The sequence below is a fragment of the Silurus aristotelis genome, assembly GCF_946808225.1.
Source record: "Silurus aristotelis genome assembly, chromosome: 8".
Lineage (NCBI taxonomy): Eukaryota > Metazoa > Chordata > Actinopteri > Siluriformes > Siluridae > Silurus > Silurus aristotelis.
Window position 1 is genome coordinate 4714824 of NC_139581.1, and position 27540 is coordinate 4742363.

A 27540-nucleotide genomic window follows, 5' to 3' on the forward strand; every position below is an offset into this window, starting at 1 on the left:
AACGGGAGCAGCCGAAAGAAGAAGAAGAAAATACTTAATTCGTTTCATTTCTCATGGCAATTTCTTTAGATATGTATAAACACAAAGTATTTTTGTATAAGGGCTATTCACAAAAATAAGTCTAAGAAGTCTAAGATATTACTCTATTAACATTTTGCACATATTTAAAAAAAAAAAAATCCCCAAACAAAGTTGGTAAAAAATTTCACCATCTAATCCAAATTATTAGACAATATTATAATCATCACACAATATATTTATGATAATAACCTCAAAATTACACACTAAAATACAGCCAAATATTTGGGAAGGCAGGAGACAATGGGAGAGTCTCATTTGCATATTTATTCATATTCATATTTACAGCTCTTTGGTATTATTTAAATGATAAAAATACAACAATGTTCTCAGGCTGTGTTTCTGAGGATTGGGTTTGGAATAGAAACAAAGTGCATGTGTGTGTATTTTGGTGTATTAAAGTAATTCAGCACTGAATTGCACTTGTACGAAGAGGTAATGTGATAAATTCAGATCTGAGAGTGTTAAATGTGAAATTGCTGTGTGTGTAGTGTGGAGGTGTTGATCATCCTCTCCAGGACAGGAAGTAGATTTGCCCCAGTGCGTCTCCACATACGATCTGATTCGGGTCATTCGGGTTCAACTGCAGCACCTCGACCGGAGCCTTACACACAAACAGACCCAGCTGAGAGAGAAAAAGAAAGAGAAAGAGAAAGAGAAAGAGAAAGAGAGAGAGAGAGAGAGAGAGAGAGAGAGAGAGAGAGAGAGAGAGAGAGAGAGGGATAAACCACACTTCTGCAACACATTACAATACAACACATTATAACACTAAAACACAAATACCTGTTTCTTAGTGTTTCTGTCCCACAGTTTGACGGTTTTGTCGTATGAGGCTGAGATGATGATGCTCTCTGTGAGACGCAGCACACTGATCCTGTCACTGTGTACCTGCACAGTTTACATCACGTTAACACATTTTAGATACAGTAACTAATCTGTCTGTCTGTCTGTCTGTCTGTCTGTCTGTCTGTCTGTCTGTCTGTCTGTCTGTCTGTCTGTCTGACACCCCTCACATTTCAGTAACCATTATAGTGTATCTTCTTAGGGAACAATACTATAAAAATGAAACTTTAGTATATTTTAGAGTATCAATGTGCAGCTTGTATAGCAGTAGAGATTTACTGTCCTCTGAAAATAATTCAACATACAGACATTATTGTCTTAATAACAGCCAACAAAATGAGTACACCCTAAGTGATAACAGCCACACATCCTATTCATCATGTTCATGTTTTTGTCTGACAGAACCATACTAATTTGTGTATCTTGTATTAAAGAAGTTAAAATTTGGTGCTTCAAGAACAATTCTCTCATACTGACTACTGGATGTTCAACATGGAACCTCATGGCAATGAACTCTGGTGAGGAGTACTAAAATTTTTTTTATTTTGCCTACAGTCACACATGGTGGTGGTAGCATCATGGTCTGGGGCTGCATGAGTGCTGTTGGTACTGGGGAGCTGCGGTTCATTAAGCCCAAAGCCATTCCAGCCTTGTGCAAGGGTTACAATCTCGTCCCTGACACCCTTTGACAGCCCTTTGGTCTTTCCCATGGTGGTGGAGATGTTTGAATGGAAGAGGTTGATTCTATGATGGGTGTCTTTTAATAAATTGATGTTACTGAATATATATATATATATATATATATATATATATATATATATATATATATATATATATATATATATATATATCGCAGCTACTAATATTTTACCTGTATTATAGCGCAGATACGATTTCGATTTGATTCAATGCAATGCGATTCAATGAAAAAAATTTATGTTGTGCAATTCGTTATGCTACACATTGTTTCTCTTGTATTTCTTTGGTTCAGACAGACAGTAAATCATTAATTTATTGAAGTGCCATCTGACTTCTAACACATGGTCCTTTCATAACACATGGTTTATGGGTCCTTTCCCTTTATAGTGCAAAAAAAAGAAAAAAGATTAAATAAAACTTTTCTGATTTTTCTGTTCTGTCTGCAGGAAGTTACAGCTCTACCTCTGCCATGTTAATCTGTATTTTATGTGACTCTAAGGACGTGCCTCGGTCTCCATAGAGTTGTGATACGTCATATTCACATAGCAGCAGTGGCATCAAATATTGGTCACAAATTATTGCTATTACTGTTATAAGTAATTATTAATTACTTTCTAAATAATAAAATACAGCACATCTACTCAAAATTATATATAATTAAATTGTTTTTTACTGATGCAAATATTTTAAAAACGATGCATCGCAATTAAAATGCCAACTTGTATACCTTTTATACCGACGCAAATCTGTGAATCTTTTCATCCCTAATCTATACGCACGATATAATGTGAAATTTTGGACTTTGTAAATTAATAAAACACACCCTGTAGTGTTATAACATCACAATCGGACACATAGAAGACAGCTAATTAAATCAAGGCACTTCTTAAAGACACAGTAAAAAAAAAATTCAAGTCTGCTAAATGATAAAATGGTGTTTACAAACATGAACAAAGCCATGAAAAAAAAATGAAACGAGAATCAGACTCACGGGTGTCTTCGGAGTCCATTTGCGCAGAGTCGGCGTCTGATTAAACCACATGTGGCCCTTTGAATCTCCACATACAACCAGTGCTGTGGATAAAACAATAAACCTCAGAGAGAGAAAGATTAGGTGTGTGTGTGTGTGTGTGTGTGTGTGTGTGTGTGTGTGTGTGTGTGTGTGTGTGTGTGTCAATTCCTTCAGTAATAACTGTATTTAATGTACTTCTGCATTGTGTCTGGGTTTCTAGCATGTGTCTGCATCTTCCTCAGGAACAGAAGTGCATTTTTATTTAGTGTTTAAGTGTGAAATGAATTGAAATTAAAAAGAATAGAAAAGTAAATAGAAAGAAATTCGACAGGAATGTGGTGAATTACTACTAACGGAAAAGAATGGGGAAACATGACACACTTTTGGGAAACTTATTGAAAGTTGTATATAATTAAAAATTATAAAAAAAAAAATAAAATAAAAAAACCTTAAGGGACCCCATTTTTTTTGGAAACTTAGAACACTTATTTATGCAATAAACATTCTGAAGACTAATTTTTAAGTGCTCAGATCTATCCAAATTATTGCTAATTGGCTTTCAGTTTAAAATATTCAGCACCTCATCATATGAGTCAGGTGACTCCTTAATAATTAGTATCCAGGAACAGCAAATGTAGGATTCTACACAAAATCTTTACATACACAATATGACCACAAGTGTTTTTTTTATTTCATTTTATAAATATTATTAATAATTTTATTTATTGATCTATTTTTTCCCTCTTTCCACTAAACATATCTGTGTATATATTTGTATTTTCATGCACCTGTTCCGTGTATTGTAATGTAAATTGTACTTGTTATTGGCACGTTGTTTGTACATGGCTAATTGTTCATTTGTTTTCGGATTGGTTAATTTGTTTTCTGTTTTTTCTGTTTTTTTGTTTTCTGTTTTTTTTTTTTTTTTTTTTTTTTTTAGTGATTCTGAAGGAAGAGTACAGTAAGAGTGTAGTGGAGGTGAAGAGAGTTTCTGATAGGGTGATGATCGTGAAGGTGGAAGTTGAAGGGATGATGATAAATGTCATCAGTGCCTATGCTCCACAAGTTGGCTGTGAGATGGAGGAGAAAGAAAGATTCTGGAGTGAATTAGATGAAGTGGTAGATGGTGTACCTAGGAAAGAACGATTGGTGATTGGGGCAGACTTTAATGGGCATGTAGGTAAAGGGAACAGAGGTGATGAGGAGGTGATGGGTAGGTATGGTTTTAAGGAGAGGAATGTGGAAGGGCAGATGGTGGTAGATTTTGCTAAAAGGATGGAAATGGCAGTGGTGAACACGTATTTTAAGAAGAAGGAGGATCATAGGGTGACGTATAAGAGTGGAGGAAGGTGCACACAGGTGGATTATCTTCTGTGTAGGAGATGCAACCTGAAGGAGATTGGAGACTGTAAGGTGTTGGCGGGGGACAGTGTAGCTAGACAGCATCGGATGGTGGTCTGTAGGATGGTTTTGGAGGTGAAGAAGAAGAGGAGGAAAGTAAGGTTTGAAAGAAGAATAAGATGGTGGAAACTGAAGGAGGAAGAGTGAGGTTCAGGGAAGAGGTCAGACAGGGGCTTGGTGGTGGTGAAGAGGTGCCGGATGATTGGGCAACTACTGCAGGAGTGATGAGGGAGGCAGCTAGAAAAGTACTTGGTGTGACATCTGGAAATAGAAAGCAAGACAAGGAGACGTGGTGGTGGAATGAGGAAGTGCAGGAGAGCATTAGGGGAAAGAGGTTGGCAAAACAGAAGTGGGATCGACAGAGTGATGAGAAAAGTAGGCAGGAGTACAAGGAGATGCGGCAGCAGGTTAAAAGGGATGTGGCGAAAGCCAAGGAAAAGGCATATGAGGAACTGTATAAGAGGTTGGACACTAAGGAAGGAGAAAAGGATTTATACCGATTGGCCAAGCAGAGGGACCGAGCTGGGAAGGATGTACTGCAAGTTAGAGCAATAAAGGATGGAGAGGGAAATGTGTTGACTAGTGAGGAGAGTGTGTTGAGAAGATGGAGGGAGTATTTTGAGCAGCTGATGAATGAGGAAAATCAGAGAGAGAGAAGGTTGGAGGATGTGGAGTTGGTGAAGCAGGATGTAGATAGGATTAGTAAGGAGGAAGTGAGAGCAGCGATTAAGAGGATGAAGAATGGAAAGTCGGTTGGACCAGATGACATACCGGTAGAAGCGTGGAGATGTTTAGGAGAGATGGCAGTGGAGTTTTTAACCAGATTGTTTAACAGGATTCTGGAAGGGGAGAGGATGCCTGAGGAATGGAGGAGGAGTGTGCTGGTACCGATCTTTAAGCATAAGGGAGATGTGCAGACCTGCAGTAACTACAGGGGAATTAAGTTGATCAGTCACACCATGAAGTTATGGGAAAGAGTAGTGGAAGCCAGGCTGAGAGAAGAGGTGACCATCTGTGAGCAACAGTATGGTTTTATGCCGAGGAAGAGCACCACAGATGCCTTATTTGCTTTGAGGATGTTGATGGAGAAGTATAGAGAAGGACAGAAGGAGCTGCATTGTGTATTTGTGGATTTAGAGAAAGCGTACGACAGAGTGCCGAGAGAGGAGTTGTGGTATTGTATGAGGAAGTCAGGTGTGTCAGAGAAGTATGTGAGGGTGGTGCAGGACATGTATGAGGACAGTGTAACGGCAGTAAAGTGTGCAGTAGGTACGACAGACTGGTTCAGGGTGAAGGTTGGACTGCATCAAGGATCGGCCCTGAGCCCTTTCCTGTTTGCAGTGGTGATGGACAGGTTGACGGACGAGGTCAGACAGGAGTCTCCCTGGACTATGATGTTTGCAGATGATATTGTGATTTGTGGTGAGATTAGAGAGCAGGTTGAGAAGAGCCTGGAGAGGTGGAGATATGCGCTGGAGAGAAGGGGAATGAAAGTCAGTAGGAGTAAGACAGAGTACATGTGTGTGAATGAGAGGGAGGGCAGTGGAGTGATGCGGTTGCAGGGAGAAGAGGTGGAGAAGGTGGAGGAGTTCAGGTACCTGGGGTCAACAGTGCAAAGTAATGGAGAGTGTGTTAGGGAAGTAAAGAAAAGAGTGCAGGCAGGGTGGAGTGGGTGGAGAAGAGTGACAGGAGTGATTTGTGATAGAAGAGTATCTGCAAGAATGAAAGGGAAAGTTTATAGGACTGTGGTGAGACCTGCGATGTTGTATGGATTAGAGACAGTGGCATTGAGTAAAAGACAGGAGGTGGAGCTGGAGGTAGCAGAGCTGAAGATGTTGAGGTTTTCGTTGGGAGTGACGAGGATGGACAAGATTAGAAATGAGTTTATTAGAGGGACAGCGCATGTAGGATGTTTTGGTGACATGCAGGTAGTTGGTGTAAAAGAGGCAGATATAGAGGACAGGGTGGTATGGAGACGGATGATCCGCTGTGGCGACCCCTAATGGGAGCAGCCGAAAGAAGAAGAAGAAGAAGTTTTCTGTTTTTTTAGTGTTTTGTGCACTTCTCGGCCACCGTAACAAACACTTGCGGTTGCTCTTCACTGTGAGAAAACGAAAAACACACCTTTGTGCATCGCAGCAGCCGTGATGCTGTAGGTCGTGCTCTCATATTCCTCGTCTGATTCTTCGTCTTCATCAGAAAGATAGTCTTTCTCCTTCTTCCCTCGCGTTGTCTGATCAAAGGCTGAATTCAGGTTAACATCATCATTTAATGACAGTCGTCTTTCTGGTCCTTCTTTTCCTTTCCTTCTTCTTTTTCCTCCTTCTCTTTTACCTTCTCCTCCATCGAAACGAATGCGCTACAAGTAAAGAGATAAAACACTGAATCCTGATTGAGACACAGTTACAATTTTAAACTTTTGTGAATGGTGATGAAGAACTCAAATCAATTCCACAGGTTTTCCTTTATAATTAGAGTGTATGTTACTATAGTCATTGTGAAGGAATAAATGCAGTGACAGCTGCATGCTCTTACAGTGAAACAATGTGTGTGTGTGTGTGTGTGTGTGTGTGTGTGTGTGTGTGTGTGTTCACTAACCAGGTAAGTCAGTTTAATAAAGTCCATGTGGATTCCCAACAGCCACATGCCGTGTTGTCCGTTTCCAAAAACTCCCAACATTGTCATGTCGTATAGATAACTGAGACGACAAGAAGTCAAAGCAAGGTAATTATTATTCTTAAAACTAAGTGCAATATGGCGACTTACGAGGTGTTTTTAGACCGTTATTGACCCGAAACTTACATAAAAGGACATAATAATTATACACAGAGGCTAAAAGGCGCCATAATCACTGGAAAGATATGAATCACTCGTCCTCTTTACATCTACAGATGAATGGACCTTGATGTAAAGTCGGGAGTTGGATATGATTCAGGCCTCATGTACAGGATTGCATTCTACTATAAGTTTAATGACTTCTGCATTACTGAGTTCTATATATATACACACATACATGTACACCGTAATTTCCGGACTATAAAGCGCACCCATATATAAGCCACACCCACTGAATTTTACAAATATTTTTATTTTTAACATAAATAAGCCGCACCTGTCTATAAGCCTACTCTGTCTACACTAATGTACTTTACACAGGCTTTAACGAAATACACGTTGCACACGGTGTAACGGGTGAAATATGTTGCGCTTTCTTTAGGAGCATAGCGGTATTTTGGGAAAAGCCTGCCACTGCATTTTTTCAGTATTACTGCATGTGTCCAAGACGAGGAATATGTCCCTATTATTTTCTGATGCTCATTTCTAAGTTTCTTTGACTAACCCGTAAAGCTGTTGCCAAGAAAAATAAAAAAGCACGAGTTTTGGAAACCTGTCTGTGCTTATATCATTTCTGTTGTAACTGGAGTTAGCGAGCTCTCCCTTCACCCAGACTCAACGCGTTACAACGGCTTGTATCTAAACAGTAACCGACCAAGAAAGTCATTGTTCACTGTCTTCCTCCTTCCTTTCACAACTATTTCTCTCGGGAGTTTATCTTTTGGCATCGTCGTGCGTTTAAAATAAAAAAAATTTCTCCCGATGCCGTGCAGCTCAGAACACAGGTGAGGTGCGTTTTTTTCGTTTCCGTTCGGAACTGTCATTGGTCTAATGTTATGGGGTTCAGTTTTTCATAAATTAGCCGTTTCGTTGTTTAAGCCGCGGGGTTCAAAACGTGGGAAAAAAGTAGCGGCTTATTGTCCGAAAAATACGGTACATTACATACATATCCAAACATTGCTTTTTAAAAAATAAAAATAAACATAAATTACAAAGAAACATTCTGCCGAGTTTAATCTACAGAAGTAGACACGAGTGCAACAGTCTCCAGAGAAATTGTGGCAAAATGCTCAGAAAACTTTCTCAGCCTAATTCTTTATAAAACCACACAAAGCACTGATGCATATTTTGAAAAGCAAAGCATCATCATCATCATCACACTGAATATTTAAAATAATAATTCATTCCTGTTTATTCAAAGCCTTCATTTATTTCTGAAGGCTTTGAAGCTTTCCTTGGCTTGTGCCTGGGTACCGTACAAATACAGTGTCATATACTGAAACGTGTGATTGATGCAGATGCAGGCTTTTGGGGCAATTTGAAATGAAATAAAATTCAATTGAAAAGAGTTTATTTTAAAGTTAATCCAGCCAATAAAGTAAGGTCAAAATCAAGCCCAAACCAATCAAAGGTCAGGTGTTTAAAACAGACTACATTGGAACTGGCACAAAATGAAAAGTGGTCAATAGGCTTGCTATAGACACAGATTAGACATTTACGCTATTGGTTACACGTCCTTATCCAGACCAACTTACAACTTTCTAATTTACACCACTGAGCAGTTGAGGGCCGTGTTCAAAAGCTCAGCAATGGAGCTTGGTGGTAGTGGGATTTAAACTCAAACTTTCAGTCCAACAACTTAACCACTGGGCTCCTTATCTACCTATCTCCCACCTACCACACTGAATATCCCACAGCCTAAAGCAGAAGGTCCTGCTGGGATTAGAACTCATGACCTTCTGAGCAAAAGTCCGATGTCTTAATTACTGAGCTACAAGTTCCAGACAAAATAAATAATTCCAAATGAAAACGAATGCTTTGGTTTTAATGGTGCAAGACGTGTGTGTGTATGTGTGTGTGTGTGTGTGTTCTTGCTTACTTGTTTTCAATTTTTTCGTGTTTGCCTTCTACAGTAAGGAAAATGTCGACAATGGAGGAGTCCGAACACACTCCCACCAGCGTGGTGCAGTAGTGCAGGAACATCACGCTGCTCTTCAGAGTGTACGAGGAAACTTTAGAAAGACTAAAAAGAACAAAAATAAATAGTCAATATACACACGCAATCATAAAAAACGTCGTTTTAAACATGCTTAAAAATATTTGGAATCTATTATTTTTTGAACTGCCTCACTTATCCATACCCTGGTTAATGTCTTTATTTATTACCTTTATATTTTCCTAGCTTTGATCTTTTTTATCATGTATATCAAATTCATTGTACAGGCAACCCAGCAATAAAGCTGATGCTTGATACATCAATAAATTAAAAGCACAATATTTTTTTTTTTTGGTGTTTATCGCTTCATCATTATACTTTATTAAATTTACCTTTCAATTTTTTTAATGAGGTTATTTTGGAATTCTTCTGAACGTATCATAATTTTATATTTGTTATAAGAAATGTGTATGAGTTCTAACTGCTTTTCACTCTTTCATACTACATGCATACAGTTTGAGCTCTTTAAACTACAGTTTTATCCTTGTGCTCATATGATTTTTATTTTTTATTACTTTTTATAAATATTATTTGTCAGCTACCACATGCATGAAAATACATTATTAATAACCATGTATATTATTATTTGTTAGGATTGTTTCTGAGCTAGCTCCGACTCAGAGAGTCTCATCTCACTCGTTCGTGTTCAGATTTCTCAGATACGTATCCGGAAATATCAGTCACACTGATATGATGCTGGATCTATGATGATCACAAATTGTTCTGTATTGTTGAAAGATTTATGACCAAACTCTTGATGTCACCCATATGAGGATGGGTTCCCCTTTGAGTCTGGTTCCTCTCAAGGTTTCTTCCTCATATCACCTAAGGGAGTTTTTCCTTGCCACTGTCGCCACGGCTTGCTCATCAGGGACAAACGCACACCATTCACCTTCACTGTTGTCTTCTGTAAAGCTGCTTTGAGACAATGTCTGTTGTGAAAAGCGCTATACAAATAAACTTGACTTGACTTGACTTTTAGACACCAAGACGTTTATGAAATCTGTATTGGAGAAAACTGAGATAGCTCAGAGACAATCCTAACATTATTATTATTATTTTTTTTGTGTGTGTGTGTGTGTGTGTGTGTGTGTGTGTGTGTGTGTGTGTGTGTGTGTGTGTGTGTGTGTGTGAATACCCTGTAATACACTGCTGTGAGTCTCTCTCCAGCTTCCACACACTCACTGTAGAGTCACTGCAGCCTACTGCTAACTGCTCCTCCGGCAAACTGCTTACTGCAGTGATACAGCGATCACTCAGCTACACACACACACACACACACACACACACACACACACACACACACACACACACACACACACACACACAAACACACACACACACACATTGCGTTACACATATACACATACTATAAAAAAGATAATATTAACAAAAGAAAGATGGAGTCTCATATCAGACAGTCAAGCAAGAATACAGAAGGAAAGAAAAACAGAGATATAATAAAAGAAAGACAGGAAGAAAAAGAGGAAAATAACAAGTGTCCACAGATGATCATTCATCTATGTGCTTTATTTCTGTTTTTCAATCTTTCTGTCTGCTTCTTCAGTTCTTCTTTCAATTCCATGAAGCATAAAGAATCACACGGTGAAGGTTTGTGTTTAATGGAAGTGGACTCCAAACAAACATGTGTGTAACCCGATTCTGAAAACTAAGAAAGTGTGTTTTAAAAAAACGTAAAATCGTTAAATTCACCTTGCTGGAGTGAAGGAGTTTGTGCTTCTGCCACATCTCCATTCTGCCTGAACTGAAAGCACACACTAGAACATCCTGCATCTCCAGGAAACACATTGCACTCACACTCTCCATCTGTCTGGGAGGAATTTCTATACACACAGAAACACAAAGACTTAATGATATATACGTTTTCAGTGAGGAAATGTGTGTCAGCACTTTTAATGTTTCAGCCTAAAAGTGTTTTAATGCTTGAAAGTGATAAAAATCGAGAGTAAAATCACACAATACATTTACAATAATGATTTAAAAGAGAACTGACCCCAAATAAAAATGAAACTGAGAGGCTTTTTCTATAATTTAGTTCTCAATAAGCAAAACCTCCACCTGTATTAATGCTCCAGGATCGAAGACTGCGATCCTCAGACACGGTGAGGAAGCGTGGACCAGAGCCGCTCGCCAAAGCGTGAACACCACCACTGTGACCAACCAGAGTGCTGCGGTGCTCAACCTTCAGAGACAGAGAGACCATCATTGACGCATTACTGTATATGACAGCTGCAAATCTCATAAGTAGGCATGGCAAGATGGTGTAATGTCTCACACCGAGCCGTGGATTATCACCTTCTACCAGGGTCACTTCTCGCCAAATCACACCCAGAGATAAAGTAGTGCCATTAGATTACATTTATTTCAGTGGGTTTTTATAAATAGTGATTAAAGAGATAAAGCGAGACCCTGACTCTAAGTCTATTGAGAGGTTTGAGGGGAATTACTTTCGTCTCTAATAATAATAATGAAGCTGGTTGTGTTACTCCTGCTGCCTCGACCCATTTATCCAAATGAATTTACAATATAAGTGAAACCACATCCTCCATGCAGCTCAGTAAGGTAATAATGAAGTGTTTACAATTGCTGTGGCTTTCCATATGGAACTGGAACTGTATGTAGAGTTGTTTCTAAACTCCACACTCACACCTGAACTTCCAGCCCAAATCACCACAGTATTTAGACACACCCTGGTATAAGTACAGAAACAAACCACTGTGTGTGATGCAGTGAGAGTAAAATACTGATTGACAGAGTGGCTGTGAAGAACTAGAGTTGATTCCACCACACGACTCTCTGATTTGGTTTCATGATCAGGTTTTGTTGTTGTATGTAAGTTGTACAGAAAGCTGGTTTCTACCTGCAGGGGTTGCCAAAGTTTCACAGATCCATCATCAGATGCTGTAGCGATCAGGAGATCCTCCGGATTCTTCACCAGTGCTGGAAATATAAACATTAAAACTAATAAGTAATCACCTTGTGGGAATTTTGTTATTTATCTTTGATGATGCAGGAATATTAATGAGGATGTGTCACAGAGAATAATTTGGGTAATGAATGAGTTTACAACACCTGAGAGTAACTAAAGAGAAGGGCATATATACACTGATCAGGCATAACATTATGACATTATAATATTATGAGCAGTGAAGTGAATAACACTGATTATCTTTTCATCATGGCATTGGAGACAAGGTGAGGGAGGTGAGATTGAGATGGTTTGGACATGTGCAGAGGAGGGACATAGGGTATATCAGTAGGAGAATGCTGAGGATGGAGCGACCAAGAAGGAGGAAAAGAGGAAGACCAAAGAGGAGGTTTATGTATGTGGTGAGGAAAGACATGCAGGTAATTGGTTTAAAAGAGGCAGATGTAGAGGACAGGGGGGTATGGAGACGGATGGGTTAGGGTTAGGGTTGTGCTCCAAGGAAGGAACATTGGTGAACCAGCGACAGGGTCGTGAGACGGCTGAGACTCAGTGATACACGTGAAAAGTAAAGGCTGTTCTGTGTGGTCCAATTCCAACAGACGAGCTCCTGTAGCCCAAACTGCTAAAGAAGTTAATGCTGTTAATGTTAAATGGGTCAGAACTGTTTTGACAGCAAAAGGGGACCAACATAATATTTACCAGGTGGTAATAATGTTATGCTGATCAGTGTATCATGTGTGTCTGGTAGTAAAGTGACAGCATTCTGCTGAGTCTGAGTCTTCTAATGGGATTTCTGTTTTGCAAAGGGTGTAACTACAGTACGTCTGTGTGTGTGTTTACCTGGTTTGGAGATAATGATGGCATGGTGGATGCGGGAAAGATGAGCCTTGATCTCAGTAATCACTCCTAAATCAGATTTCCACACTGTCAGCTGTCCATCAGAAGATCCCAACATCACATAATCCTCCTGCAGGACACACACACACACACACACACACACACACACACAGTCAACCAACAAACCAGACACTGATCCCAGATATAATTATTATTGCTCTGTAATATTATTGGAAAAAATTTTTTTTACATATAGTATTTTATTTTATTTTCAATTATAAAAAGGCACTCTATAGGGCAGAGATTATAAAAAAATATATAAAATTGACTGAGTTTGTTAGACTACATGACAGAGAGATTCACATTAATTAGACAGACAGACAGACAGACAGACAGACAGACAGACAGACAGACAGACAGACAGACAGACAGGCAGACAGACAGGCAGACAGACAGGCAGACAGACAGACAGACAGACAGACAGAAATACTGCGGAAAAAACACAGACAGAGAGAAAGACAGATTATTTAAAAGAGTTTGTTAGACTACATGACAAAGAGATTAACATGAATTAGACAGACAGACAGACAGACAGTCCTTCGTTCAAGCACTTCTGTTAAAGACATGGCCGTGGACTCACCCAGCAGCACAGCGTACCCACAGCAGATGCAGTAGAGATTTCTCTGATGCAACTTCCTGTCTGGACGTCCCACAGTCGCAGTCTGCAGTCGTTAGAGCAGCTCAGCTACAGACACAATAAATTTAATTAACAGGATTAACTTGATTAAGATAAATTACACTTAAACACACACACACACACACACACACACACACACACACACACACACACACACACACACACACACACACACACACACCAAACAAATCAATTAAATAAAAAAATACATTTGTTTGCTGTATTTACACATATTTCATAAAGGTGTTATAACAGGTAATAATGTGTACTCTGTACACACTACAATTTATATTAGGTGAATCATTACTTTAAACTTTTGGAAATGAAATTTTAGTTACATGTTGAACTTCCAATGAATGAGCTGTAAAGTTTCTCACACTCACCAAGGCAGACGGCGTCCAGGCGCATCCGGTGATCCAGTCTCCATGACAGTGTGTGAGAGAGCGTGTGAGAGACGGAGGAAAAACGTTTATCTTCCACACCATCAGAGCCTGTCACAAACACATCCTTATTACACACATGTAATTTGCCCTTCCCTGATTGTCCCCACCTGTGTTTCATTTTCTGTCTATTTATGCATGTTGTTAGAGACTCGGTCTCTCAAGCAGCCAACGAGCCCTGACCCTGACAGTAACTATAGATACACATTGGTGGTCTTTTCTTAGGAAGAAATGTCCACTCTGGAGCCACTTGTGCAACTGATAAATAATATGATACAAACTACATCAACATATGCAGAGATCACAAACAATCTAGTAGAACATGGTTCAGGGCAGAGCAGGGTTTGGGGGAAGGTGGAGCAGGAATATTCAAGATTCTTATGATCTTTAAAATCTATGAAGTCTTTATGCATGAAATGGAGAACATCTGTGGGACTCTATTTCTCGTCACTCTCGTTGATTTTGAAGCACATAGTGGTCCATATGAACTTCTCGGAGTGAAGCCAGAATGTTTGATGAATCCACTGATGGTTTATGCTCTGATGGTTAATCAGTTATTTTACATCCAGGTTGTTTAAGAGTCCCATAAACCCAAATAAGTCTCAAAATACAAGGTCATGAAACTGTAAATAAGGCCCATTTTGAATATTTCACATTTTGAGATAGAAATATGTTTTTAAATAATTAATTTATCATTTGTTTTTGACAAGAACGTGGAGCACAGATCAAAGTATGAAATCATTTGTTCATAAATGAAAAATGGTCATTGTTGGGAAACTGCCTGGTGTAAGAGCAAGAAAACATTTTGGGAACTGCTGTTATGCTGTAATAGGAAAATAATCAACATCTGTGTTTTAACACATTAAAATGGAACAGAGCCTAATGTAAGTGTGTGTGTGTGTGTGTGTGTGTGTGTGTGTGTGTGTGTGTGTGTGTGTGTGTGTGTGTGTGTGTGTGTGTGTGCGCGCGCGTGTGTGTGTGTGCGCGTGTGTGTGTGTGCGCGTGTGTGTGTGTATGGTTTCAGTACCTTGTCTTTTCCTCCTGACAGAAGCTGTTTACCATCCGGACTGAAAGCCAAACACGTGACTCCTCCATTGTGACCCCTCAAAACACTTGCCGCTTTCGGTTCATCCCAGGGGTCAGAGGTCAAATCGCTCTTTAGCCACAAGGCGATGGTGAAGTCATCTGAGTGATCAAGCACAGGATTCAAATCGGCAAAGATTGAAACCAAAATGTCTTCCTTACAGGGGAATTAAAGGAATGTTACCGAGTTATAATGTAAAGAACAAAACAAAATGTCGACAGAGCGACCGATCGCCCGGAATTTTCCTCCAACAAAACTTCCCCAAGTGTTTTATTCCTCTTATACTATTAATACTATTAAAAGGAAAAACTACAGTATTTAGGTTTATTTTCAAAAGATCACTAAGATAATAGAGAGGCAGAGTCTCTCAGATGTAAAGATGGGCAGAGGTTCTGCACCTACAAATTGTGGAAACGTTTCAGAAACTTGTTCTTCAACATCAAATAGAAAAATGTGAATATCTGATCATCTACAGTATATAATAATAATTATCTCTGTAAGGGACGAGGGGAAAAAAATAATCGATATTAAATGCTTGTGATCTTCAGGCCCTCAGGAGTCACTGCATTAAAAACAGGCCTGATTCTGTAATGGAAACCACTGCATGGGCTCATTAACTACTCCGGAATTCATTGTCTGTGAACACAGTTTGCAGGTTAAAGCTTCATCATGAACTTCCTGCATCAGACATCAGACATAACTAGGAAAACAGTCCTCTTCCAAAACTTCCCAGTCTCCTCAGTTCCCAGATATATACGGACTTTAAACACTGTTCTGTTGCAGCCATAAAATGATTTATACATTTCAGATGTTTTCTTTGTTCTACTGTGAATAAAATATGGGTTTTTGAGATTTGCACATCAATACATTGTGTTTTTATTTACATTTTTCTCCACTTTTTTGGGGCTGTTCCAGAATTATCCAGTATTATTCCAGAATTTGTATCCATTTACAGTTACACTGTATGTGGTGGAACATTTTTCTCCACTTACATTACAGCAGCTCTAAACATATTCATACTCGTAGTTTTTTCTGGCACTGACATTGGAGACTCCTTCTATAATTGTTAAATAAACATTTCTATACAGACCGATTATTACAAAGACTTTGTTTGGAAATGATTTTGTATCAGGACATAAAGCATGAAATACTGTCAGAGACGCTGTTAAAGAAAATAAATCAGCTTCTGGCCAATCAGAATACAGACTTCAGGAGTGTGATGGTGTTTTATATCAGGATTTGATTTATTATTATTATTAATATTATATAAGTGCAGAGTTTACAGAGTTGGGATACGTAGTGTGGAACTCACCTGACGCAGAGGCCACGTAGGTGGAGTTTTGTTTCAGAGCGAGAATAGCGCCTTCCTGGACACCGAAGACTCCGACCAGTGTCAGGGTTTCCTCCTGTTTATTCCGCTTCCTCCACAGACGCAAACGTTGATCTAAACCCCCAGAGATCAGGAGATCGTCTGCTGCAGCCTGCAGCCAGAGCATACACAGCATGGACACACGCAGGTCCTCAGTGGACCACACACAGCCACCTACAAAACACACACACACACGCACACACGCACACGCGCACACACGCGCACACACGCACACACGTACAGGCAAATAAAGATAAACTTAATAAACTTAATCGTTAATGAATTCATTTCTGGTTAAAATTTTATTATACCTGAATGTATGTTGTAGAGTTTAAGTCCGTTTCCATGGTAACCAACAGCTGCGTATTGACCGTGAACAGCCACACAGAGCGCGGCATCGTCAGACACTACGGCCTGTTTGGACCTCGAGGATTTCAGCAGCTTCTGTAATGGAGTCCGTCACTATCATTATCATCATCATCATCATCATCATCATCCCTGTCATAATCGTCTTTATCTTTATCATCTTTAGTAAAATGACCAACATCAGCACCGTCATTTGAATCAACACCATCATCACTATCATAATCAACTTTATCATCATCACGAGTAACATCCTCATCATCAGTAATATCCTCACTATTCTCATGACCACCATCATGATGAGCACCATCATCATCATCACCATCAGTAACAACGTAAATATCTTCACGACCACCATCAGCACCATATTCATCATTACTATTACCATCATCACCATTACCATCACTGTCCTCACCACCATCACCATCATCACTATTACCATCACTGTCCTCACCATCAGCACCATATTCATCATTACTATTACCATCATCACCATTACCATCACTGTCCTCACCACCATCACCATCATCACCATTACCATCACTGTCCTCACCACCATCACCATCATCACCATTACCATCACTGTCCTCACCACCATCACCATTACCATCACTGTCCTCACCACCATCACCATCATCACCATTACCATCACTGTCCTCACCACCATCACCATTACCATCACTGTCCTCACCACCATCACCATCATCACCATTACCATCACCGTCCTCACCACCATCACCATCATCACCATTACCATCACTGTCCTCACCACCATCACCATTACCATCACTGTCCTCACCACCATCACCATTACCATCACTGTCCTCACCACCATCACCATCATCACCATTACCATCACTGTCCTCACCACCATCACCATCATCACCATTACCATCACTGTCCTCACCACCATCACCATCATCACCATTACCATCACTATCATCACCATTAACATCACTGTCCTCACCACCATTACCATTACCATCACTGTCCTCACCATCAGCACCATATTCATCATTACTATTACCATCATCACCATTACCATCACTGTCCTCACCACCATCACCATCATCACCATTACCATCACTGTCCTCACCACCATCACCATTACCATCACTGTCCTCACCACCATCACCATCATCACCATTACCATCACTGTCCTCACCACCATCACCATCATCACCATTACCATCACTGTCCTCACCACCATCACCATTACCATCACTGTCCTCACCACCATCACCATCATCACCATTACCATCACTGTCCTCACCACCATCACCATCATCACCATTACCATCACTATCATCACCATTAACATCACTGTCCTCACCACCATCACCATTACCATCACTGTCCTCACCATCAGCACCATATTCATCATTACTATTACCATAATCACCATTACCATCACTGTCCTCACCACCATCACCATCATCACCATTACCATCACTGTCCTCACCACCATCACCATTACCATCACTGTCCTCACCACCATCATCACCATTACCATCACTGTCCTCACCACCATCAACCCCAAAATGATTATCATAAGAACCACGATTATTATAATCCACTGACAGTCAGGTTTAGAAAAACAGACTGCATAGTTAAAATAGGGCAAAAACTAATCTATAAGACAAATAACTCAAACTGAAAAAAAGGAAATGAGCCAAAAGAGATAAATGCAGATTAAACCAGACAAAGGCACACAGATAAACAGATAGACAGCAGCAGGCAGAAATAGAGAAAGATAAAGAGAATAAGCACACAGACAAAGACAGAAAAAGATAGAAAAACAGACAGTGACAGACAGAATGACAGACAGACAGACAAACAAAAATAGCTAAACAGACAAAGAGAGAGAGAGAGAGAGAGAGAGAGAGAGAGAGAGAGAGAGAGAAAGAGAGAGAGAGAGAGAAAGAGAGAGAGAGAGAGAAAGAGACAGAGTCAGATAGATAGATAGATAGATAGATAGATAGATAGATAGATAGATAGATAGATAGATAGATAGATAGATAGATAGATAGATAGATAGATAGATAGATAGATAGATAGATAGATAGATAGATAGATAGATAGAAAAACAGACAGAGACAGAAACAAGCAGACAGGAAGAGAAAGACAGACAGACATAAACACAGACAGACACTGAGTTTCCCCCTGTTAGTAGACACTGAGTATTTTCTCTCCTCTGCATGTGAAGTACCTTTTTCTCTCCCAACACAGAGACTGATCGCCCGAGTCCTCCAGACCACAGCTGGACCTAAAACACACACACATTTAATGTACAGCAGTAACACACACACTCACTCTGTATGTGTGTGTGTGTGTTCTCACCATGCCGTCACGTCCAGCACTGAGAAGCGACTTTCCATCACACAGGAAGTGAAGTACCTCAGTAGGGCCACGGTGAGCGTGAGAGCGCCACACACAGGACGATCCGGGAACTGACCACAATCTTATCTCGCCATCCAACGCCCCCGAACAGAGGAGAGAGAGAGAGGAGGATGGAGAGAAAGACACACTGTGTACCGAACACTGATGACCTGACAGAGTCTGGAGTAAAGTAGGAAAAGAGAGAAAGATGGAGAAAGATATACAGAGTGAAAACGACAAAAGGTACAGATCATAGAGGAAGAAATGAAAAAAAGGGAAAGACGTGACAGAGAATGAAGAATAGATAAAGATAAACAAAAGGAATGACAAGGCAGAAAAGGAAGAAAATATTAAAAGAATGACAGTGATAGTAGACGGAAAAAAAGAACAGGTACAAAAAAAGGAGTGATAAAATAAAGAGAAATAGGAAGAAATTAAAAAAGTGAAAGACGAGAAAGAAACAGATATGAGGGAGAGATTGAGAGAAAGGGACGAAATAGAGCAAAAAAATAGACTTCCATTAGCATGACTCATAATCAGGACTCCAATACCCATAATTCTCTGTTTACTTCCTGTTTTCTCCTCACCATGCAGTTCTCCTGTTTAATCCAGTCCCACATCCGTATTGCCCCGTCCCAGCAACCCACCGCCAACAGACTCCCCTCAGGGTCAAAGGTCACACAGTTCAGAGGGGACGGGTTTACCAGTGATGCCTCCTGCTTGCCCTTCTTAGAGGACCATACCTACACACACACACAAACACGTACACACGTGAGGTAAATATAATATTTATGCTGTACGACAAACTTGTTATATATAAATGTGATATTATGACCTTCAGCGTGAAGTCTAAGGAAACAGTAGCAAAGTGCTTCCTGTCTGGGCTGACATCACATCCTGTTATACTGTTGGAGTGGGCGGTGAGGTGGGCAGTCCTACAGAAAACGCCACAAAAACCTTCACTGATACGTTATTTTCAGGACGGAAAGACATTTGAAGAGACAGATTAAATATATAGAAACATATGTATTAAAATAAGACAAACCCATGACCAAACGTACTGTACATTGCAAAAAAAAAATAGACTGTCAAACGATCAGACTGCTATATAGATGTCCAAATTTTCAGAGAGACATTCAAACAGACCAAGTGCCATTAAGATAGACAGACAAATGGCCAAACATACATCCAGACAGACAGATGTATACATGTCCAAACGTTCAGAAAGACACCCAGCCAGAGTGGCATTAAGACACACAGACGGATGACCAAAAATATATCCTGAAAGAGAGACAGACAAACATTCAGACAGATGTATACATTTCCAGATGTTCAGAGACATCTAAAACAGATGTGTCATTAAGACACACAGAGAGATGACCCAGACAAGCAGATGTTTAGACAGACAGACAGACAGACAAACATATATACATATATACAGATGTTTAGAGAGAAATCCAGACAGAGTGGCATTAAAACACACAGACAGATGACCAAATATACATCCAGATAGAGAGACAAATATTAAGACAGATGTATACATGTCCAGATGTTCAGACAGATAAATCCATGTTCAGATTTTCAGACAGACAGTTGTATACTTGTCCAGATGTGTAAAGAGATCCAAACAGACAAAGTGGCATTAAGACACACAGAGACATAACTAAACATAGCTCTAGGTAGAGAGACACTGAAACAGATAGATGTTCAGACAGACAGACAGATGTTTATATTTCCAGATGTTCAGAAAGACCACCAGACAGGGTGGCATTAAGACAAACAGACAGATGACCAAACTCCAAAAATCCAGTTAGAGAAACACCCAGACAAACAGATTTATATATTTCCAGATGTTCAGAAAGAGAGATATATGTCATGACAGAGAGTCAGACATGTATTCAGACAGGCGAATATATGTACAGATGTTAAGAAAGACATCCAGACAGTGTCATTAAAACACAGATAAATGACCAAACAAACATCCAGATAGAGATCCAGACAGACAGATGTTCAGACAGAAGAACATTCACAGAGACAGTGACAATCTGATATTTTTTTCTCTTCTATTTCCTAACACACTGACCTGCAGCCGCTGTTAACGTCCCACGCCTCCACCTGGCCGTCGTACGAAGTCGTCCACAAAACACAGTCATCCAGAAACACACAGCCCGAGATCCCATCACAGCTACTGATCAGTGACTTCACTTCCTGTTCCAGAAAACAAAAAGTCTGTCATGCTGTGAAAAGATAAAATAGGGATGAGGAGGAAAGGAGGGAGAGAGCTGAAGGATTAAGAGATTTGGCTGTGACCTGATTGGTGTGTGTGTGGTAGAGGTGAAGAGAACCCTGTTCTGTCCCCACTGCCATCAGAACTCCAGCTGGACTGAGAGACACACAGGACGGAGTCCACTGAAACGTGGAAACCAGCTCACTGCAGAAACAAAAACAATGAATGACACACATGCTCGTATCAGCCGACACAGAAACCATTACAACATGAAATTACACTCAATTTAATATACACTCACTGTCCACTTTATTAGAAACAACCTACACCTTACACCTACACGTGTGCAGTTGGACAGTGGACAGAAAAATGGATAGTAGGAGATCAGTGGGTAAGCTTCTGGGTTCCTGAACCATTGAAGTACATTGTTGATATTGATTACAGTCCAAATCAATCCTCAAAGTTCTTGAGTTGCTCATGGATCTTTAAGCTGTAGATGTGGAACCATCCCTTCTTTAACAGTTCTAAATCTGTTAATAGTGAAAACTGACTCTGTGACTTTAACCATGGCATTGTTGTGGGTAACAGATGGTCTGGTTTGTGTTTTTCAGAAACTGCTGCATCATCCTGGTAATTTTCACCCAAACAATGATTTGTAGAGTTTACCCAGAATGGTGCAGAAAACAAAAAACATCTTATGAGACCACACCTTGGTGATGAAAGAGAAGAATGATCAGAGTGATCTGAGCTGACGAAGTCTATAGTCATTCAAATAATATAACAAATCGAAAATCCGCAACACATCAAACCTCGATCTTCATTCTCTATACATTATCTAAAGCCCTTGTATCTGCCTGATGTTACACATTGTGCTGCTGCCACATGATTGGCTGATAAATGAGCAGGTGTACAGGTGTTCTTATTAAACTGGCCCCCTGTAGCACATTTTTTAAAACAAAGAGCTTTATTTGTTAATAAAACGATGTAGATCCGAGAGATTCCTACCCAGCCTCCTCACTGGTGTTGTTCATACATCTTACAATGGGGACGTTTTCCTCCTTCGCTGCGGTTTTAGCCCAGACGTGAGCAGCCGAGGCGTCTGGTTCGTTCAGGGCTTGCTGCACAAACAGAGCCGGCCAATGAGAGAGCAGAGGGGCGTGGCGCTTCAGGAACGAATGGCAAGCCACGAGCTCATCTGAGGAGTCTGTGAAGATGTTTGATAAAATATAATGATTACCTGATATAATACATCACATATGAACATCAGGGTGAATAAGAAGGATGAAGCTAAATGCTTGAACTGATCAGCTGAGATAAAAATAGATGAACGTACCAGATGCTTCAGGACAGCATGATTTGTCCACTTCATAAATCTTTTCTATTATGAAATGGAAAAAAAAAAGAGATGAAAGGGTGAAGCCATGTGTTTAATGTATGATAAACAGAGCAGGATCACAAACACGTATTCAAATATCAGTTTTATATCTGTGAATGAGAACATGACCATGGCTTAATATTAAAGGTGTGTATTGATATAAGACTTCAGAAGAACTGATTGAAAATCCTACCATATAAATGGTAATTCTCCATGAGGCTGGGCAGGAGCCCATGACGCACATTAGCATACAGGAAGTAGTAACTGCAAAGCAGGAAGTGCATCGGCTCCCGATGACCACATTTCATCTGTAGACGAAAACAAGAACAGGGTGAGATTTTCTGTAATAAAGGGAAAGGTGAATTTTGTAAGCGAGCAGAAAGTAACACTGACCAGATGAGCAGGAAGCTGTGTGAGTGAGTCCGGGTCACAGTGCAGGAACGTGTCGTGTCCGTGAGGATCTGACCGCACCCACAGGTAAGCTGGAAAAATCATATACACACATTATTATTATGATCATTTTTATTAGGTTGTGAAAACTTTAATATAAAAAGCTCTCGTACCTGCGAGAATCATGTGCGCTCTGCTTCTGTCGTCCGGATCAGAGAGGTAAAGTCGCTCAAACGCCAATTTCACATCTGGATTAGTGAGAACCGAGGACGGATCCGGATCCACAAACAGAGACGACCCGATCAGACTGCGGCGAAACAGTACAGACCTTCAAGAACCTTAAGACTCTTCAAAAATAGGTTTTTATACGGTTTACTGATTAACTAAGAAAGACAAATGACAAAGCTAGATAGAATAAATTCTAGATAGAAACACATCCGAACAGACAGACAGACAGACAGACAGACAGACAGACAGATGTATACATGTTCAGAGAGACATCTAGGCATAGTGGCATTACGATAGACAGATAGATGCTTAAACAAACATCTAGATAGAAAGATTAGGGTAAAAATGGTATTTTTAAGGCTTTTTAGATTAACTAAGTGCTCTTTGCATATTAAATAAATATTTAAATTAAAATAGCGTATTTCATAAATCTATTTTCAGGGTTCTACATAGAACCATCAAAGGTGAAGAGCCTGTAGTCTTATGATAAAAATGCTAATAGGAACATTATAGTAAATATATAACATTATAATAAATTATAGTACTTTGTATTTAATACTGAACATTCGAAGGCTAAAACATTTGTACTTTTACTCAAGTGAAAGTTTAAAGAGACACTTTGATTAATTCTGAAGCCATACTTTACTTCGCATATCTCGATAATTACGGCTTCTCATCATCCTTCAAAGCTTCTACTGCGAATTGTTTCTGAATTCACTCTGAAACACTCAGGGTTTTATGTAGAACCTTCATGGGTTCCATCAAAGGAACAACCAAAGAACCGTACACGGTTCTAGATCTCCTAAGAGTGCAGAGAAACGGTTCTTATGATAACTATAATAAAGATAATTGTGATTCTGGGTTTTGATTCATCAGAACAGTGTTGTACAGGGTTCTGTCAGAGCGCTACTACAAGATCATACCCTGTTTTATTTGATTTCTTACTCAGAACCTTATCACGACATGTTACCTCTGTAGACCTCGAGCCAACTGGGAGAACGTGGCCATGGGCACTCTGGTTTTAGGGTTCCTGGCAAGTTTCATCACTTCCTGCCAGTTCAGTGGGGTGTGTGTGGAGCTCAGATCAGTGCACAGGTTCAACAGGAAGTGTAGATCGCTGTCTTTCAGACCTGTTTTTAGGGACAAGTGACAAACAGCATGTTTTTACCACTGAAATATTGTATAATGGGAGAAAAAGCAATAATGCAGGTTTAATTACCAAACAAACCCATAAAGTCCTAAAGTAAAATATAAACTCTTTAGAGGCTGATACCAAACAATTTAGTGCCTCTTTCTGGTTTAAAAGACAGAACAATCAGAATAACATCCATAAGTGCTTCTTAATCCATTGTTTATTAGGTATTAGTGATGAATCTGGTGATGATGATGATGATGATGATGGTGATGATGGTTCACCTTACCAGTAGAGCTGACCGCCAGAGCAGCCAGGGTCCAGTTAAGTCCTGTTCCTCGGTACTGAGACTGCAGCCTGATCAGACCATGCTGAATGAGCTCATCCAGAGACTCCGGGAGACACTTCAGGTTCTCAGTCATCTGGATCGTGATTTGAAATTGGAAAAAGAAACATCAAGATTATTCTGGAAAGTGATGTTTCCTATTACAAACCAATTACAAGCATGTTCATACAATTCATTATAGCAATGATGACATCATCTTTTCAAGGTTTCTTCCTCATGCCACCTCAGGGAGTTTTTCCTTGATAAAAAAATGCTAAATGGATACACACTTTTATACAACTTTATCTCTGTAAATCTTTGAGACATCATTATTAAACATGTGCTAAAACTGATTTGAATTGATGATGATGATGATGATGATGATTATGATGATGATGATGACATCACAATAATAACCAATATCAATAGAAAGGATCACTATTGCTTCCTGCATCCTTTCATGCTCTATACCAGGGGTGGCCAACCAGTCAGAGACCGAGAGCCACATTTTTTACTGTGTTCCCGCAAAGAGCCACATCATACACATGGGCACACATGAACATTACCCATCCCTTCCTCTTACACACACACACACACACACACACACACACACACACACACACACACACACACACACACACACACACACACACACACACACACACACAATGACAGAAATTGACTCCTACAGTTTTAAGACCACAGGACAGTCATTTTCAACAATGAACATTGTGTGCACTGTCTCACACACACAAACTCTCAGTTTAACCAAGTCCACAAACAAAAATATAATAATTTACAATAGCGTTTTTCTTTTACTATGCATGTTACTTAGTGGGACTTTTGGCATTCCTTGCCTTGAACAATCCCCTTCAAATCTGCCTCGTATTCCGTTTTTGCCACTCGAAGCAATTCTTTCACCTGGGTGTCAGTCAGAACAGATCGATGCTTTGATGTCACGTGTTTCAGGGGAGAAAACACAGACTTTGTTTGTGTTTTTTTTTTTATGTGCGTGTTCACTTCGCTTGAGTTCAATACGGTATTTTCGTCAAATGCGCATGTGCGTGAGATGAATATATCGCAGGGGGATGGGCAATTATTTTTTACAAGGGGCCACATGAGAAACCTGAACTGTGTCAGAGGGCCACACCAACGATAATATTTTAGGGATGCACCGAAATGAAAATTCAATTCAAAAGGCAATGAAATCCATAATTTTTTGTGTTATGCCTTTTGCCTTGGCACCATCACTGGAAAACTTTCCTGCCTTTTCGAAAACGTCCTCTACAGACGGAGTGCGCATGCTCGGATTGACTTTACTTTTCTGCGCCGCGTTCTTCTCATTTTTAGAAGGCAATCGGGATGTTTGGATTTCAGGTGATAAATTAAACCCGACTTGTAGAAACTCTTTGCAGATACACCCCCTCTTGAAATATTAGCATTGCATGTTTTGCAAATCGCTCTCCTCACACCGCACACATGTTGCTCTTATCCAGATAACTGTGTGCTGCTGCGCTTTTTTAGTGCGTCATTACAATTGTGTTTTGTCTGATATACCGCAAAGTTTCCCAGTAGGGGCAAGCTCATTTAAGTTTTAAAATACCGCATTGAACTCAGGTGAAGCGAACACACACATTAAAAAAAACAACAAAACACAGACTTCGATATGAACGTAAGAGCCGCATGAAACCAGCCAAAGAGCCGCGGGTTGGCCACCCCTGCTCTATACGTTGGTCATTTTACATTTATATTGACAGCAATGAATGACTTTCTAGTGTTATAAATATTTATTATATTAATAGATTTTCACTGCCTCACCTCCATGTTACACGCCACTGCATAGCGCATACAACTGTACATATGCGCTATATATAAATTTTTACAGTATATTTATGGCAGTTTGGCAGACCCCCTTATCCAGAATGTCTTAAAACTGAACAGTTGAGAGATAAAGGGTCTTAGTGGCAGCTTGGTGATGCTGGGATATGAACTGTTGACCTTCTGATCCGGTTAACCACTGAGCTACGCGTACAACTCAGCGTTTTTTTTCTGCCATCTATCTTCAATAGCTTTTACATTATAGATTTATATCGAAAATTTTTTCCATATAAGTATATAGTATATATATATGATTTCTGTAAGTTCATTGTTTTTGTAAAAATTTGATTTTACATCACCAGTTGTAAACAGTTGTAAAAAATAAAATAAAAATAAATTCTTTACACTTTGTAATGTAATATTTACATTTATGCCATTTGGCAGACAGACTTCTCCAGAGCGACTTCCTTTTATCTGATTTGTACAATTGTAAAGCTATGGGGTTAAAGGTTTTACTCAGAGTCCCAGGAGTAGCTGCGAGTGACCTTCTAATCCAAAATCCAATGCGTTAACCACTATGCTAAATTGATCACTTTCTCTGGCTCCTGTTACAGGAAACAGATCACTAATTAAACGTTATTGGTTCACAGGAGATTTCTGTTAAGATGGAAATCCACTATCTGTCCCCTAATAAAAGCCTGGCTGGAGGATGTGATGTTTTTCATGAAGGGCTCAGTGAAACCAATTTTGTCATAGTTTCATATATAACCTGTAGGAACTACAAAGCAGTTCCTTATGATGTGTTTTTTTTTCCCTCCTCAGTTCAGTGTTTCTTCTTATTGTTTATGATGTAATATCTGTACCACAGTGTGGATGTGTTGTTATATTCCTTTATCTCCACTGTTGTTCTGATATGTATGGGCTCATTTCTTGAGGAAGTGTGACGACATGAATGTTACACTGGTTTTCTTACAGCGCTTATTGTACTTGTGTACTATAAAACATAAAGGAGTTTTTTTTTTTACCTCATGGTTCTTCAGGGGTTTTTGTGCTTATGTATGA

The 27540-nt window shown here is 39.7% G+C and overlaps 1 protein-coding gene across 1 annotated transcript in view; it reads right to left on the reverse strand.

The window, feature by feature from the left end:
* Nucleotides 1-302: 302 nt before the first annotated feature.
* Nucleotides 303-27540, reverse strand: part of LOC310729516 (telomerase protein component 1-like) — a 56240-nt gene continuing 29002 nt past the window's right edge. The window contains exons 28-56 of the mRNA XM_083547722.1: nt 24625-24757; nt 24174-24333; nt 23149-23282; nt 22979-23067; nt 22779-22893; nt 22544-22588; nt 22216-22414; nt 21294-21414; nt 21067-21191; nt 19819-19918; nt 19571-19726; nt 18945-19163; nt 18814-18870; nt 16553-16685; nt 16185-16415; nt 14816-14973; nt 13732-13839; nt 13292-13396; nt 12655-12781; nt 11746-11825; nt 10944-11067; nt 10578-10708; nt 10003-10124; nt 8748-8891; nt 6632-6731; nt 6158-6392; nt 2612-2694; nt 862-966; nt 303-703 (exon numbers count right to left, since the gene is read on the reverse strand). Coding sequence (XP_083403848.1) covers nt 584-703; nt 862-966; nt 2612-2694; nt 6158-6392; nt 6632-6731; nt 8748-8891; nt 10003-10124; nt 10578-10708; nt 10944-11067; nt 11746-11825; nt 12655-12781; nt 13292-13396; nt 13732-13839; nt 14816-14973; nt 16185-16415; nt 16553-16685; nt 18814-18870; nt 18945-19163; nt 19571-19726; nt 19819-19918; nt 21067-21191; nt 21294-21414; nt 22216-22414; nt 22544-22588; nt 22779-22893; nt 22979-23067; nt 23149-23282; nt 24174-24333; nt 24625-24757 — 3759 coding nt within the window. The 3' untranslated portion in view covers nt 303-583. The remainder of the gene's footprint in view (nt 704-861; nt 967-2611; nt 2695-6157; nt 6393-6631; nt 6732-8747; nt 8892-10002; nt 10125-10577; nt 10709-10943; nt 11068-11745; nt 11826-12654; nt 12782-13291; nt 13397-13731; nt 13840-14815; nt 14974-16184; nt 16416-16552; nt 16686-18813; nt 18871-18944; nt 19164-19570; nt 19727-19818; nt 19919-21066; nt 21192-21293; nt 21415-22215; nt 22415-22543; nt 22589-22778; nt 22894-22978; nt 23068-23148; nt 23283-24173; nt 24334-24624; nt 24758-27540) is intronic.